This window comes from Agelaius phoeniceus, chromosome 5, assembly GCF_051311805.1.
Source record: "Agelaius phoeniceus isolate bAgePho1 chromosome 5, bAgePho1.hap1, whole genome shotgun sequence".
Classification (NCBI taxonomy): domain Eukaryota; kingdom Metazoa; phylum Chordata; class Aves; order Passeriformes; family Icteridae; genus Agelaius; species Agelaius phoeniceus.
In genome coordinates, this window is record NC_135269.1 from 65,090,382 (window position 1) to 65,106,757 (window position 16,376).

Genomic DNA, 16,376 nt, shown 5'->3' on the forward strand with positions numbered 1-16,376 from the left:
GTAATGGGAAAAGTTATGGTAATGCATTGGTTGAGCAAAGATCAAGCTACACATTAAATATGACCTCAGTGTTTCTGTCACATATGGTATTTTTGTCAAACTGAAGTACTTTGAAAAGAAAGTCAATTACTCTGCTCTTTGGATTTTCTAGGAAGGTCTCCAATCAGGTTTTTATACTGATGAACTCATTTGCACTGGTAAGTCAAGTTAGAAAACCTGGAAACCTCAATTTCTGGATCTGCAAATTATTAAGGGATTAACATATTAACCACTTCACCCTTATTCCATCAAATAGGAGGAATGATTGTTCAGCATCTCTACAGACCTGGTCAATCATTTAGGGATCCATAAATGAAATTAGGAATTTAACATCCCACATTTGAAAGCATGTAATTTCTACATTAATACAGTTATCTTAAAAAGTAAACAAAAAGTTTCTTTTTTGTTGTTTCTTCTAAAAATGATGTCTATCAATATAATATAAGCAAATAGAGTTTTTTCAGGAGTTCAATTTCTTAGGATCCTGAAACTAAGCTGGGTCAAAATACTATAAATTGTTATTATTAGAATTTTCTGGCAAGCTTCAAACATAACTAATATCTATAGAGTCTTTAAGTGACCTGATCCTCTAACCATCAATGTGTGCATATGCATTTCTATAGGCTATTATCTTCAGACTTAAAAAAACTAAACAACCAAAAAACCCACCAAAACCCCAACAAAAAAAAACCCCAAAACCATCCCAAGATCTGATTTTTACTAAAACTAGATCACAGAGGCACTGCTGTGGATTAAGGTACAATGTGTGACAAAAAGCTCTTTGCCTACTTCTAACATTCATATTGTAGAGAATCTGTGCACATTTTTCCTTCAAATTTTCTACTAAATTTGCCTCAGAGGTTAATCCAGCCTTTTAGGAAAGATTTACTTTTCTCATGCAAACAGATGTCAGACTGTTTACACAGAGCAAGCCCAGTAAACATTGCTGTTAATGTGCAAAGATGAATTCTGTGTGCTTGCTGGGACTTCTAATGCCACCACACATGTGCACATATTCCCTAAATCCCTCCCAACATGCACATCCTTGGCATGCTGGGCAGTCCTGCTATACTGGACAGCATCAGGCCTGGGTAAGGAGCATTTGGATCATAACAAATAGGAGGGGCCAGGCCACTGCCACAACAAACCTCTTGGAAATGCAATGTGTATCAAGAAGAGTATAGCCTTAATTTAGGCTATAATTATAGGCTATGCCACACATGTTACATGCTGTAAATTTGCTCAAAAGTTGGTTTCACCTGCAGTTTGTTCTATGATCAAACAAGAAAGACAGCTTGAGCTTGGTTCCATGACCTTCAGAGGCCTAGCTGAACCTGTGATTTATGAGCAAATCAACTGATAATATCTTTTTCCTTAAATTGACACAGATAAAACTCAAAAGCAGCCTTTCAAAAGAGGCTTTTAAGTCTTGAAAGTGTAATCTCTTATGATATAGAAATATTACATTCTTCATAGGGAACTGGCTCCTTTATGCAAAGTTTATAGCTCATGGTATAGCTGCAATTCTTTTTTAAAAGATTGAGTCTTCTCAAAACTTGACTTCTCATTCATAAAAAAAAGAAAGAAAACCATACAAAAGGAAAAGAAACACAACAAGAACAAACACACCCTCTCCCCCCTGCCCCCAAGTCAAAACCTTGTTAGCTATCTGCTTAAATTTACTTTAAAATTAGTCTTAAATACATGGTAATAGTTAAGAAAGTACTTTACTTGTTTCCCTGAACACCAGCTGTGTGAGTGCATTTACAAACTGCTGCCTTAGGGAAGGTGAGCACTGAGTCTGCTGTACAGGAGGGTAAAGGTAATTCCATTTCAGTAAAATGAATGACTGTAGGTCTTTAAATGCCAATACACTTCTAGCTGGGTGTGCACTTCAACCTCCTGTGGCTGAGAGGGTGCCTGGCCATCTGATCAGAAGGCTTTTTTCTTGTTGTTTTTTCCACATACTGGCTATAATGGGGGTTACAGGTAGTATTTCAAAGTAGCAATCTCTTTCTTTTGGTGTTAATGCACCTATCTAAAAGTTAATTATGCTTTTTTTCTCCCAGCAGAGGAAAAAAGTTTTGTCAATCCAAAACATGTGTAAGAGAAGAGGAATAAATTAGAAGTACTGGAGTGTTACAGTCAATATGCAGCCTTGTAGGTTTTTGTCTTATCTGGCAGAAAATTAGAAGTACCTCCTAACTCTGGCTTTCTGGGCCATGATATAACTGGGGCTGCAACTTTGGGGTGAGTACCATGAGTCACATCTCACCCAGAGGTGATTCCCTCTCAGACACCTGCCCTGGCCTGCAATTCCCCAGCCTTTGGAAAGGACCAGCATGGCCTCTGCACTCAGGAAGTCTCATAGGATGAATTATCACTGAGAGTGGAACACCAGTTGTATGTTTGATAGTTCCTGTCATTTAAACTGATTTTTGTCTTGGATGAACATCTAACAGAAAAGCATATCTAGCACCTGGGACCAGATCCTTTGAAAGGGCAGTTCATTTCCCTTCTTCCCTGTTGCCATGGCTGCCATCACAGCAGGACTTGGCCTCAGACACAAAATCACTCATGTAAGAGAAAGGCTATGAAAACTCCTGAGGTTTGAAACTCACTCACAAACCCAGTCCAAACCAGTCCCAGCACATTGACCTTTTAGTCATGTTGGAGAGCCCCTTTGTCACTAGCTCAGAGAGGAATCATCAGGAAATTGTGCAGGGGGTTTGCAGCAACCTGGAGGCTTCTCCAGAGATTCTCCATCAGTGAGGACCACAAAGCTCAATCCCAAAGGAATTAAGGGCCATCACAAACCTCACTGCTTTCTACATCAGATGCAAGGAGCAATCCTTAACCTGAATTCTCTAAATGCCATTTAAGCAAAAATCTCAGAGTCCACTAACAAGAAAAAAAGCAAATAAAAAGCCTTTTAACCACAGACCATTCCTCCTCTGGGGAGAGATGGAGAGAAGCAGCAAACCATACATGCAATTCTTAGCTACACTGCTCAACATGGAAAGGGAAAGCAATCAGACACTAAACAGAGCTGAGACTTTATTGAAACATAAGGTTTTGAACATACTTTTACCTACAGAAGCAGATGCATTAACTGTTGGACAAAAGAGCTTTGACTTTTTAATCATTTATCTATATTAAACCTCTTTTTTTTATTTTTTTTAATAGGATGGGCAGGTTAAGTCAAAATAAATATCAAAATCTGCTTATGATACAGTGCAAATGGCTTCTCTCTTCCCCACTGCATGCCCCAAATGGTGATAGCAGAATGCTATGTGATACCTAAGGTGAGGGCAGGGAAAAACAAAACATTGACTGGCCCCAGTAACTTCTGCCTCTCAATGCTCAGCTGAATTCTCTATGGAGGAAACCTGCCTTGATGATTATAACTTACCTCTTCTCGGTGTTCTTCTCCAGAGCGTTGAACATACCACCTAATAGAGGCTTGCTGGGACTTAGGAGTACATTCCAGAAAAGTGGAATTAAATTCAATGCCAAAAATCACCTTTTCATCAGCAGTTTCATGACTAATGCCTGGAAAGCAAACATGGTACAGGAGATTAACCCTGACCTGCTTTTTAAAGCAATGGGAAAACAGCCTGATTCAGAACAGATGCTATAAGAGTGAGTGAATTATAAAAATGCAAAAGGAAACTTAACTTTTAGCTTAAACTATAACTATGAGGATTTAGAGGCGGCTGCTAACCTTCCTTCAGTGCAACTGGTTTTTAAGGAGGTCAATAAAATCTGTATCATGAGTTTGCTCCATTTTAAACTTGGGGCTTTGGCCTATGAGGAATTTAAAAGCTGACCTCTATTTTTCCTTTAAGTAATGCAACTACTAAACCTGAGCTAAACCTGTTAAGTTAGACTCTATGGTCTGGTTTGTTCACCCAAAGGAGTCACAGAGCTAAAGTAAACTGAAGTTTGCTTCCCTTCAGTGTAATTTGAAATGCTCTGTAGTGTGTTTCAGAACAAACACTGAAGGAGCCATGAGGAGATCTGAAATCCTTTCTTGGTCTTCTGTAAACCTGAGCAAATAATTTCTAATCTCTGCATCTTCGTTTTTCCTTCTAGTTTGTCTTATCTGTCTTAGCAAGAGACTAAAGCTGTTTCTTATGCCCTGTGAATACCAGAAAGGAAGGTGAAAACAGTGGTGTCTCCTGATTCAAAAGTTAGCTCCATATCAGAATTAAAACAATTTTGGACCATGCTTTCAATATAACAAGTACCTGTATGAGATCTATAGAAATTCATCATTTGCATCATTTCCTTGCAGCACTAAGATCTAGGTAGAGCCAAACAACTTCATTCAGCCAACAAAGTCTCTGGGAGAGAATCTCACACAGTGGAGCAGTGGATTTAAGTAAGTTTGGGGACCATAATATTACTGATTATCACAAATGGCCTAAATAAGCCAAGACCCCGGAGTGACAAAGGTCAACTTCACGGGTTTATGGCACACAGGAGTCACTCCCAGGTGGATAAAATTGCTATTGGTGGCACTATGTCAGGGCAAAGAATTAATACCAATTTCTGTGCTACAAGACTGTAGATTTGTCTAATAAAGCTAACTCTTCCAGTATCTCTTTATCCTTCCAGGAAAATGTGACACTGTCAGCCTTTCTGCTAGGGTTTCTATAACCTTGAGCTTTGCACAGTCTCAGATATCAGGGTTTGGAGAGTCGTGGCAAGCAGCAAGCAAGGAAATTCTGGCCCTTGGAATGAGCAGGAGTTTTGTCGTTGACTTTGATGGAAATGAGATCCTACCCTGACTTTTTAACTATGTCTGCAAGCACACATGTACAGTCAGAGCCCTCTAGACTGTGCAACAGACTTGAGGCTTTGATCCCATGGCAAGCAGCTCTGATTTCTGCACTGCCTCCCACTGATGCCTGCAGCAGGGACCCAGCACCGCAGCAGCACGGAATAACCAGAGATCAATGGGAAGGGGTGGCTTGTCCCAAAGCCAGTGTTCAACGTGGTGATACAATCAATACTGTTTTGTCTGGATTGTTCACTTTAATAAGCAGCTAGAAGAACCCCAGACAAAGCCACGCTTGGGTTTGAATGCTATTCATTTATTTTGTGCTGCCACAGGGATTGCTGTGTAACCACAGGGTTTCACACTGACAGTGCTCGCTCGAGACAGAAGAGCTGCAGATGCCAGAGGAGCAGCCAGACCCTTTGGCATCTGAAAAGAGGGTGTGGGAAAAGGAGGGGGGAAGCAGGCAGGGGGAAGGGGGTTCTTGTTAATAACAGGAATATTTAAGTAGCTGTGGGAAGGAGAAGGGGCTGGTTTGGCAGCTGCAGCTCAGCCTTTGGGCCAGTGTCAAGTGGCAGAGAGGAGATGGCATGTTCCCCACCCAACCCTGCAAGCTTCCTTGTGGGATTTACTGCCCTGTTTCTGGATGGAACATCATGCACACCCCATTAGCTAACTTCAGGGACATGTGTGATATTTTGGTGTCAGGGGCATATCTCCCTGCCTGGTGTGAAGGGTTGCCCATAAGGGATGCAAGGGTGACATCCCATGCTGGCTGTCCCTTACCAGCTCCAGCTCTGAAAATTTAACTGTCTGAGGGCTAATGGCTTTGAAGTGTGGCAAGGGCAACTGCTCTGTTGAGCTTAGCAACTTTTTGGACACAGAGGCTGTCACAGCAAAATCTGCTGCCTAAGCAACAAAAGAGCAAGAAAGGTGAAAAATACTCACTGTCTTCCACATCCCAGCACTGTGCAACTGGGTCTCCATACTTGACATCCTGCCTTCTGGCTCGCCTATGGGAAGAACATGCAAACTTGTAACACTTCAGACATAATTGCTGGAATGCAACAACAAAATACAGAGGAGCTCAGCAGATGTGGACTTGCATTGCTCCCATCCTACTGCTGACAATTACAGTCTTAACTAAAACCAGTCTCACCCTCAAAGCAGCATATGGCCTAGAGAGATTTGTATAACTGACATCAAGAGAAGAGCCTGTGATTTGGGAAAACCACTGGGAGGGAAAAGAGAAAAAGCAAGAGAAAAATATCTGCCTAAAATAAAGTGTTGTAAAGCAGTGACAGAAAGAGTGTCTAAACTTGCTGTAGGAGCACAGGTCTAATGGTGGGGTGGACTGTGTTACAAATACCTAAAAACTTTTCATGTTGTAGATCATGAAAAAGGTCTGAAGTTCAACAGGTGATACTCAAAATTAAGCTCAGTATTAGCTCAAGGTAATACTGACTAATAAACCAATTATTAAAATGAAGAGAAAAGAGCATGTATTTTAGTTTGTTAAAAAACCAATTGACAAATCTTGTTATTCTTCATCTTAATGGACAGAAAAAACATAAGGCAATGGTCTGAGATGATCTACTAACTTGCCCACCAATCTGGGTGTGTTACATGAACTCACCATGATTTATTGTCATTTCAATGTAATAGCACTAAAAAAAAGGTCAACTCTTCCTCTGTGTATGACTGCATTTATTTCACAAGAGCTATGGAAAAAAATGGAAACTTTTTCAATTTTTCAGTAGAAGAATTGAAGACCCAGGAAAGAACTGGTTCTTTCCTCACAAGCAGCTGCAGTGGGACCTCCTGTGTGCAGAGCATGGCCTCAGAAGGAGAGCAGGTTGCTAAGGCTGATGTGTTCACTGAGCAAAAGCTGTAGACAATGCTGGAAGCACAGCCTTCAGCACAGAAGGAAAACATTCAAGCAACTGATCTGCTGCAGGATTCCCAGGGCCAGTCACCCATCCTCTGTTTTGGAGACACAGACTTTTGGCCTTCCCTCCAAGCTGCACATCTGTTAAAAAGCACGGACCATCGATCTCCGTGTCCCAGCCCACCCCAGACTTCAGCAAGCCTCATGTGTCACTAACTTTGCAGTGAGCCTGAACACTTGCTTTTCTCCTTGCTTTTATGCTTCTCTGAATTTAGTTTGCTTTGGCTATGAGGGAGAACACATAAAGTTTCTTGACACCATGACAGGGTAACTTATGAGTCATTAACTTCAATGGCTCAGGACCCAGCCCTGTGACCCCTAAGGTAGAAAGTGTCATTCCAGAGCCTGAGCTCTAACTGCAACCCCACTGCAAGAATTACTGTCAGGAGGACATTGTCCAAAGCAGAATAAAGAGGCTGTGAAGGACTCTGGTTCCAGCTAACTCAGCCCAAAACTTCAGGAGACACATCCAGCAGCTTAGGCACTGCACTGTTAGACCCTGCAGTGTGCTCTCCCTCCATCAAGATCCAAGGTGTTGTCCTAGCTGGTGGGTATAGAAAATTCAGATCAAACTTCTTTCACTGTGGAAAGACTGCTGCCAATGTGGTCAAAGCATGGTACTTAAATCTCTGTCTCCCTCTCATGGCTAGACCACAAATACAATTGTTGGGTTAGGTCAGGGAATTAAATATATTTTATTATTGACCACTCTGGGATGCTATGTTAAACTCTGCTTTCTAACTACTCTGAAAAACTCAGGAGCTTAAGAGAGGCTCTTGCCTCTTGGGCAGAATTAGCCACAACCTGGACCTCCATCTGAGCATCTTGTGACTTAAAGCATTCAGCATAAAAAAGGAAAGTGATGGATTTATGATCTTAGCTGCTGTAGCCAAGTTACTGTCACACACACTTAAACAAAGCTATGTTGTCTTCACAGCTCTTCGAGCAGAAATGTGAAACATGGCCAGAGTATGATCACATTTTAAGGCAAATGATATGCTAAGTAAAAAGGCAACAAGTTATGAATTGGAACATCTAAAATTCTTGCAAGCAGCAAGATCTTTTACAGCACATCGTGGTTTTTTCTTACCTTTTAGAAGTGGGGGCATATCTGGAACAAGAGTTTCCATCCCAGGCACAGTATGGGTCTCTGGCAAGGCAGCAGTCTGCACAAGCCTTCCCATACGTGTGACATCTGTGCAGAGAGAGCTGAACCAATCCATCCCTGGAACCAATGTACAATTGTTGCTGCAAATCAGGCAAAGCGAATTAATTAGAAGTGTTCTCCAGTAGCCGGTGTAAAAAGTTCCCTTCTTCAGTGCCACAGTTGCAGACTTTTAACCTTACCCCAGATTTTGTAAAACAAGGGAAAAATTCCTCCTTTAGTGTGAAATGTTTCTCAGGGCTCAGTGTGAATTGGCCAGTGCCCATCCACCCCAGCAACACAGAGAGAGGAAAGGGGACTGCAGTCCTGGAAAGACACCAGCACTCAACACCCTCACACCTTTAGATGTGCGCTGTACTAAAATATCAGAACCAAACCACGGAAAGAATGGCTTAATAACACATTTCTAACAAGGGCTGGATAGTCATGATGTTAACAATCTGGGAACTAGGGGTGACCTTGTGTGAATAAACCTCATGTTCTGCTTCTGATCCTGAGGTAGGACAGGGATAATGTTACTGCCCTCTCCCCAGGTGCGAGTGGGTCGCCTGTGGAGCCAAGGGTGGTCCAAGCTGGAGCTGGCTCATGCAGCACTTCCATCTGGCCTGCCACCTTTTTTCATGGGAGATGGGACCCAGCTGTGCTGTGCGTGCCTGAAGCCAAAATACCTCCTCCCGTGTGAGTGAGCTGGGTTGTGCCAGAGCTGCTCTGGCCACTTCTGCGGGTCAGGGAGGGGTGGCTCTGGTGTCACACTGCCTCCTGAACATGCAAGGAGCCATTCCAGAGCTTGGAGCTGCCATAAAATCCTTTCCCATCAGGAGATACTGCTCTGGGACCAGCCCCTGTGCTGCCAGGGCTGGACCACCCAGATTCAGGCTGCAGTTTTAGAGGAGGGGGACTGGTTGTGTGCATACAAATTTTAGCACAGTGAGGCCCTGATCTCTCCTGACTACTAATAAAAATAAAAACAAAAATAGTAATAATAATTTATTGCTAGATTGTAAAGAGACAAGTATTTCTGGAGGCTGGAAAAAGAATGTGCATTGGCTTCTCTTACAAATCCCACTACCATATGACTAAAGGTTTGTTTCCCTGAATAATTACCAGCCTGGGTACACAAATTACTGTTTGTAAGCAAATAGGAATTAGGCAGGGAAACAATTTCAAACACATCCCCTTCCTTCCAGTTACATTTTAAGAGCCATCCTTGGAAAGCTTGGCCACAAAGCAACAGGCGTCACCTGAAAATAGGTGTTCAGTGTACCCCATATCCTCCAGTAGTTAAACAAGATTATGATTACCTGTTTCTGAGAAATCTCCATGGTCGAGATAACTGAAGGATGCTGAAAAATAAAACAGCAACATGTATTAGTTTACAAATTCCCTGCTCTTAGTGAAAAAGAGAGCAAAACTTAACACACAATAAGCAAATAAAATTACAGGTTCGTTTGCACAGTTTAAACAAATATGAAAAAAAAATCCCAAACAATAGAAAATCAAGAAATTCATGCTGCCAAAAAGAACTCCCATCAATTACCCCAGCTGGAAGGAGGCAATTAGATTCTCAGAGTTTGCTATTTACCCCATCCTGGACAATGAGCCTTTACATCAACTTTAGTTCATATTAAGCACTATTTGAAAGGCTTAGTTGCCATTTAAGGGATACATAGGCAGATCTCTGCACCAGGATATATTTCATGGCTATGAGAGACAGTGAAATTTTTGCCTGTAACTGATGTAAGAACAGCACAAAGCTCAGGGTATTAGCTATCACCCAACAGAAGATTAATCTAAGCCTATTGTTTAATATTAATGCAGTTTGAGGAAATAAAGCACATTTTTTCAGCCATTACCCCCTTCAATTTTCTGTATTCAAAAACATAGAGGTAGTAGTTATAAACATTACCAATAAAAATGTGAAGGAATGTCTACTGAGTAGAAAAAAATGACCTCTTTTTGTTTTAAATATGATATGGCACATTTTCCCTTGACGTTATGTTTTAAGAATGCAGCAAATTGGTGCACATACTGGAACTGCTCATTATTTGGCAGGCCACTGAGTAATCTTGGTATTTTCTGAGTGATATTTATAATTGGTGTCCAAGACAGTGGGAAGAAGACATAGAGATCCTTTAAATCAAAGTTTCATCATACACATGACATATCAAAAGGCATATGAAGAAATGAACTCTTTGAAATAATTGTTAATGGTCCTGTGCTTACACTTGGAAAAGTTTCAAATTCATTTATTCAGTATGGACAATTTGGGCTGGACAGCGCATAGCAGAGAGGATGTGAGGAAATTAATCAAAATGCTGTGGATGCAGACAAACTTTGATGGAAAAGCAAAGTGAAAACTGAAGAAGAGTTGTGCAGCATGAGAAGAAAGCAAATTGAGAATGCAAAGAACTAAGAAGAAACTAATAAATGGAAAAGAAAAATCAGTAGGGAAGACAAAGGCTTCCATTTTTCTGATGTAAAAGTATGTTGATGTCAGCTCCTTTACCAGCACTAAAGTTAGTTAGAAATCGTGCCTGTGCGACAAAAAGAATCTTGGGCTTTTCACAAACTGTATTTATGAAGAAGTCATTGGTGTTAGCAGGGTTCCAGTTACAGAATAACCAAATCAAAATGGTAAAAAATACTGAGTCAGCCTTCACCAATAAATAAAGGCACACTGATAATCAAAACTAATTTCTTTTTTATTTTTCTTATGCTTTCAATTCCCAATTTAGCTATTTCAAAGCATTTCTCCGCACCCATGGAATTTGGTGTGCTTGTCTTTTAAAACTTATGATGGTACCTAGAATACTGTCAATGCCAATTGGGCCATAGAAAATGTTACATTAAAAATAGAATACTACTATTTTAATATGTATAAATAATAAAAAAGTGGGCTCATTATAAGAACAAAGCAGACTAAATGACACTTTCTATGGGTTTGAAAAATCACGGTCCGTTTGGTTTTGGACATTTTTTAATTGACTTGCCCAAAGAATACCAAGGCATTTAAAAATTTACGTAGTGTCCCTCTGGAAACTTGAATGAGTTCCAGTAAACAACCAACCAGACAAACAAAGCCAGTTTGGGCCACTGAAGTCCCCTGAATAATATTTAATTGATGTTGTGGCTATTAATGCTTACCTTGAATATCTGCAGCTCCTCAAGGACCACCTCCTCCTTGGTCCACTTCTCCTTTGTGATACTCACAACCTTCAGGACTGTGCCTACATCTGAAACAAATGTGCCTCATGTAAAACCCTCAGGTATGTTTAAATAGGTGTGGGCTGCTCCATTTCCTGCCCTGCAGATAAAGCTCATCCATGAGGGATGCTGCTTTCCAGCCACACCTATCCCCACTGCATCCACTGCTGCCTGCAGAGCTCCCTCCACACAGTGCATTTATGGTTTCACTGTATGGCTGAGCCAACACAGTCACAGGCTGCTCCTGGCAGGGATGGTCCAGCTCTCCTGCTACACAAGCACACAAACACAGACAAGCATGTCCATGCTGCCAGCTACAAGTTTCTGCACATGTCTCTGAGCCAGAACTGGGGCCCATCTGACCCCAAAGAGAACTGGCTCAGGGGACTAAATTGGCAGAAAATGATTTCCTCTTTTTTATAGAATTCATTTGTTTCTAGCATAGCTCCTTAATCAGAAGTAAACTTCATTTTAATGCAATGAATTAAGCCATACGCTTTTTAAATTTATTTTTTCATTTATAAGGATTTTTTTTTTAAATCCAACTTCATTCAGCATCAAAATCTTAATTTATTCATTACTTCTTTGGAGTCATCCAGAGGATTTTTTGAAGTCAAATATATTCATCAATTTTAACCTGGATTCTTGCTTGCTGAAAAAAAATAGCTTCTCATTTCATGTCAGACCATTACACATTAGTGAACCTTGAATGGCCTTAAAAAGAGCTCAGAACTTGCTCAGGGGAAGTGGGTTGGGTGCTGGGATGTGGGAATGATGCAATGCAGCTTAGCCCTAAGCTCTACACATAGCAGTGAAATAATGAAAAATAATACATTATAAGGGAAAGAATGAGATTTTCATTCTTCTTTTCCCAAACTATTGAAGTTCATATTACCAATCAATGTAAAATTATTTGCCTTATGAATTAGAGGTTTTTTCCAGAGTTTGTTTGACATAATTGCCAAAGTCTGCACATGTACAAGTTGGCTGTGTACATTCAAACATATAATAAGCTACTGATCTTCTGCTGCTCAGCATCTCCAGGATTATTTGTTATTTCCCTACTCAGTCTCTCTATATAATTGAAATTTTATCTTTCAGTGAATTTCTTTCCTTACAATGAGTTTAGAGGATAAAACAGAACAAAACCATGCACTTAGAGAGACGAAAACTCACTTTTAAAGAAGGCATTGCAGAAAAATAAATGTCTGCATATTGTGGAGTGCCATCTAGTGACTGCATGGTACTTGCTGGCCTTGTCACCTCTAAACCTGACTACTTACACTTGAAGTGTTTCTCTTAGTGCCAGGTAGGAACAGTTAACCTCAGAGTATTCGATTGCTGGTCTCTCAATATAATTTTATTTCTACAAAAAACTTTAAAATGGAGGACAACAAACATGTGAAATCAGGCTCTACATCCACTAAAAGAATATTTTGTACATTTTTACAAATGAACTCATCTTCTCAGACAGCTAAATTTCAAATTACTTTTTCTCACTCTTATCAGAAGAAAAGTAAGTTTCAGTGAGCACTCCCAAATCCTAGGCATCCCACAGTTTGGGGAAGAGTTCCTTTTACTTTGTTGACTATATTAATACTGCTCTCAGAAAGCAACAAGGATTTTCCATCATAATGCTAAAAGCTCATCCCCAGCCTTCTCAGCCAGTGGGGGAGCAAATAGCACTTTAATGCTCTTTTTTAATGAAACTGCTTTTTTCTCTGACACCACTGTACTAACTTGGGATCACAGAGGGTCTGTGACATTCTCTGCTTTTAGAAGACAAGGGTTGTGAAACCAATTTTGCAGAAAGACATAGAAGTTCTGAGAGAGGCTATCTCTAGACTCCTGTGTGGGGTAACACAGGTAGAAAACTCTTCAAGGCTGAGACAACCCACATTACAAGAGATGATGCTCTCTGACAATTCACTCCTTTCCTCAAATTACTTCAGAATACCCACACATCAAATTGTGCTATATGACAAAATTTGCTCACAAGCCAGATAAAATGTTGGGCAATCCAACAGCACTGGGGCAGGATTCAAACTGAAATCTTAATTTCCCTGCAGCTCATGGTAATAGCTCATCCACTGCACTTGGATAAACCTTGCCACCTCTGTGTACCTCAGTTTCACCTTCTCTGAGTGGGGGATAATGGCACTGACCTCCTTACTAAAGCACTCAGAACTACCAGAGGAAAGTGCTTGCTAAGACCTATACAGAATGAGACAATGTTGAATTATGGAATAAGAACAAAAAACCCCAGTGGAGTAATGTGGTAGCTTATTACTTCAGAAATGTTATGAATAGGTATATTCATATTCCTTAGCATACCTTGCTGTAGGGTGATTCATCCAGTGATTCTAAATTTAATTACTATGGGAAAACTAGGCCTTTTCCTTAAGGCATTTATCTATTATAAAAATGTAAATAGATAAATAATTATCCATAAAAAACAGCAAAGCAGTTTTTTCCCTGACAGAACAGCTTAACCTCTCTCTCGGTTCAATCCTGGTTGTCACATTTGGAGCTATCATGTTGCTAATTTTTATCTTTAAAATTAGTTGAGTGGAACTGTTGCCTTAGGCTCAATTTGAAATCCTTAACTGCTCAGCATCACATGAGATAAAATGCTGAAGCACCATGTCACTATCAATAATAGGAAATGCTTCTTGAAGCTATCAAGGTAATTTCTTTTTCTTTTAATAGTTTTATTGATGTGCTTTCAGCAGGATGTGAGACTACCATGTAATGTAAAGACAGGTAGCACTTGGAGGGTAAGAAAGTTCAGGTACTCTGACCCCTAAATGGTTTATCACCCAGGCAGCAGGAGGCATTTAAATCCCAACAGTAGTAATATCCTGAATTGACAAATTAATTTAATTTAAGCACTTGCATGGACAGCTGGATCAGAACCAGGAGCACCTACATGCTTCCTGAAGCCGTATGTGTAGCAAAAAAATGTTAATCTAGAGCTTTATTCAGCTTTATTCAGGACCTACTGGACTAAAGGCGCTCTAAAAGGATGGGGTTTGTGCAGAAGGAAGCTCTCCACCATACCTGTTCCTAGGAAGATGACATCATACTGCCCGTCCTCTGCCATGACATGGTCCACCACGATCTGCGTCAGGCGATAGTCCACGTTGATCCGGGTGAACACCGGCGCTCCCGTCACCGGGTAAACCGGCTTGTGCATCAGCGGGTGCCGCCGGATGAAGCTGATGACTTCGTCAGGGAAGTCCCTGGTGGACTTTATGAGCGGATCGTAGGTTTTGCTGGGACACTGAAGGACACAGAACAAGGAGATGAGAGGAATTTTACGAAAGAAGCGCAAGTAGAAATCAAGTTTTCTGCAGTAACACTTGCAAAGCTGGTAATAATCGTATTTTTCAGTGGTTCTTCTCATCCCAAAGCAGCACTTGGCCACCAATACCTAATTTTTTGAAAGAATTGCTTTAAAACCAGAGAAATTCTCACGACGGGCTGACCGTGGGTGCAGAGAATTTTACCTCCTTGTTCCCTGCCACGCTCACTGCCATAACACCACGTTTGGTATTCTACACAGACAAGGAGAGGAAAGAAGACCTGAGACCTGTCATGCTCTGCAGGATTCGCTTCTGGGCACAGCTAGCAGCACAGATAAATTTGCTGCAGGCTGCCCAGAGCAGAGCCAACAGCAAGCCTGGGCTGCCCTCCCGTGGCTGCTGCGGGAGGAGTGCACGTACTTCAAATGCAGCCTCTCAAGGTTTTCCTGCTTTTAGCATTTCTGTTCCTCTTTCCAAAGCTGCCTGAGTTGCTGCCTGAGTTTCTACCTCTGGCCTGAAATCAGAGGCCATAGCTTTTCCCTGTCTATGGCTTGAAATCAATTAATTTTCAGTGAACTCTACTTCCTACACATCACACGTATTTTCTTCTAAAAAAGGTGTATTCTCAGATGCCAGAAAATCCCTGTGGCTCATTATTTTTCAAAATTTGCTTCCTTACTCATTCACTGAGGTGACATTCTTGACCAGGCCCAGGGCTCACCTGCTGCAGAATCTTTTTCTCTAGCTTTTAACAGCACAGTCTCATCCTCTTCTGCTCCTTCAAACATTCCTCACTCCCACTTCTATTTGATCCCTACTGACAAACTGGTCACTCCGCCTGTTTCTTTCACTTACACAAAGTTGGTTCCAACACATCTTGCCTGAAGACCACCCACAAACCTATTTCTTCAACCTCCATCAGACTTTTTCTCTTCTGTGCTTTTCAGGGTAAGCCCAAGTACGTATGTGCAAGGTGGTTCATTTTGGTGACCCGTGATCTATCATCACCTATCTCTGCTTTCTTTCCACAACTGTTTGCATCTCTTTTCTGTCCCTTCTTTTACAATCAGTCTCAAATCCAAGCCTGAGAAAACTTCCGTTTTGAATATGGATGCATCTAGATGTGTTACTAGGGAATTAAAATTCTGGATAAGATGAATGGGACACATTATTCTAGTTGGTGACAACCGTTCACATACGAAAAAGTCACTGCGTTTTTTCTAACAGTTTTTAATGAAGCAATCCCTGTATTTACTGCCAGGTGGAGCTCTAACACAGCCTGTGAAGAAAGAAGTGTGATCTGCTAATACTTCTGTATTCTATCAAGAGTAAGTTAAGATTCGTGGTGAAGTTGCTCCACAGTTCTCCTTCATAGCAATTTTTTACAGAGAAGACTTTAGTTCACATTCCCAGATACCCAGTTTGACATGTGTTGAATCTGTGGTGCCAGTTAAGGGCTTGTGGTTAGGATTTCTTTCACCATGTAATGTAGAGTGGCAACTAAACAAATTTCTGACTGAAGTAAAAGCTTCACAGAAGTATCTGAGACTACCTGAATATTCAGAAACAAAACAGGCCAGCAAAGCACAGACCAGCTGATGTTATAGATCCACATCTATGGCCACATCTGAAATGTCTGCTGGGGTCAATTCCTGGTCTACCTTAGACCCCAAACACTGCGACAGCACTGCCACGGGGGAGGTGACACTTGGAGCATACCTAAACTGCAGCAAAGCCCATCTTAACATTAAACAAAAGACTAACTAGGGGTCTGCACTTGAACCTGACCTCTGCTTTTAGTTAACAGAGCTGTAGCCCCGGTGATCTAAGAGTCTGCAGCCTGTTTCCATTCCTTGTTTGAACTGGATGTTATGGCTATCTAGAGAGCTAACAGACTTTGTGCAAGTGTCCACTTGCTTAGTGGTGTTTCAG

The 16,376-nt window shown here is 41.1% G+C and overlaps 1 protein-coding gene across 3 annotated transcripts in view; it reads right to left on the reverse strand.

Moving 5' to 3' along the window:
- The window catches only part of SEMA3D (semaphorin 3D), a 141,303-nt gene that overhangs the window by 12,719 nt on the left and 112,208 nt on the right, over positions 1 to 16,376 (reverse strand). For all 3 annotated transcript variants that reach the window (XM_054630795.2, XM_054630793.2, XM_077179196.1), the window contains 6 exons: positions 14,200 to 14,422; positions 11,080 to 11,168; positions 9,237 to 9,278; positions 7,861 to 8,018; positions 5,771 to 5,835; positions 3,452 to 3,591 (listed from right to left, as the gene is read on the reverse strand). In XM_054630795.2, coding sequence (XP_054486770.1) covers positions 3,452 to 3,591; positions 5,771 to 5,835; positions 7,861 to 8,018; positions 9,237 to 9,278; positions 11,080 to 11,168; positions 14,200 to 14,422 — 717 coding nt within the window. The remainder of the gene's footprint in view (positions 1 to 3,451; positions 3,592 to 5,770; positions 5,836 to 7,860; positions 8,019 to 9,236; positions 9,279 to 11,079; positions 11,169 to 14,199; positions 14,423 to 16,376) is intronic.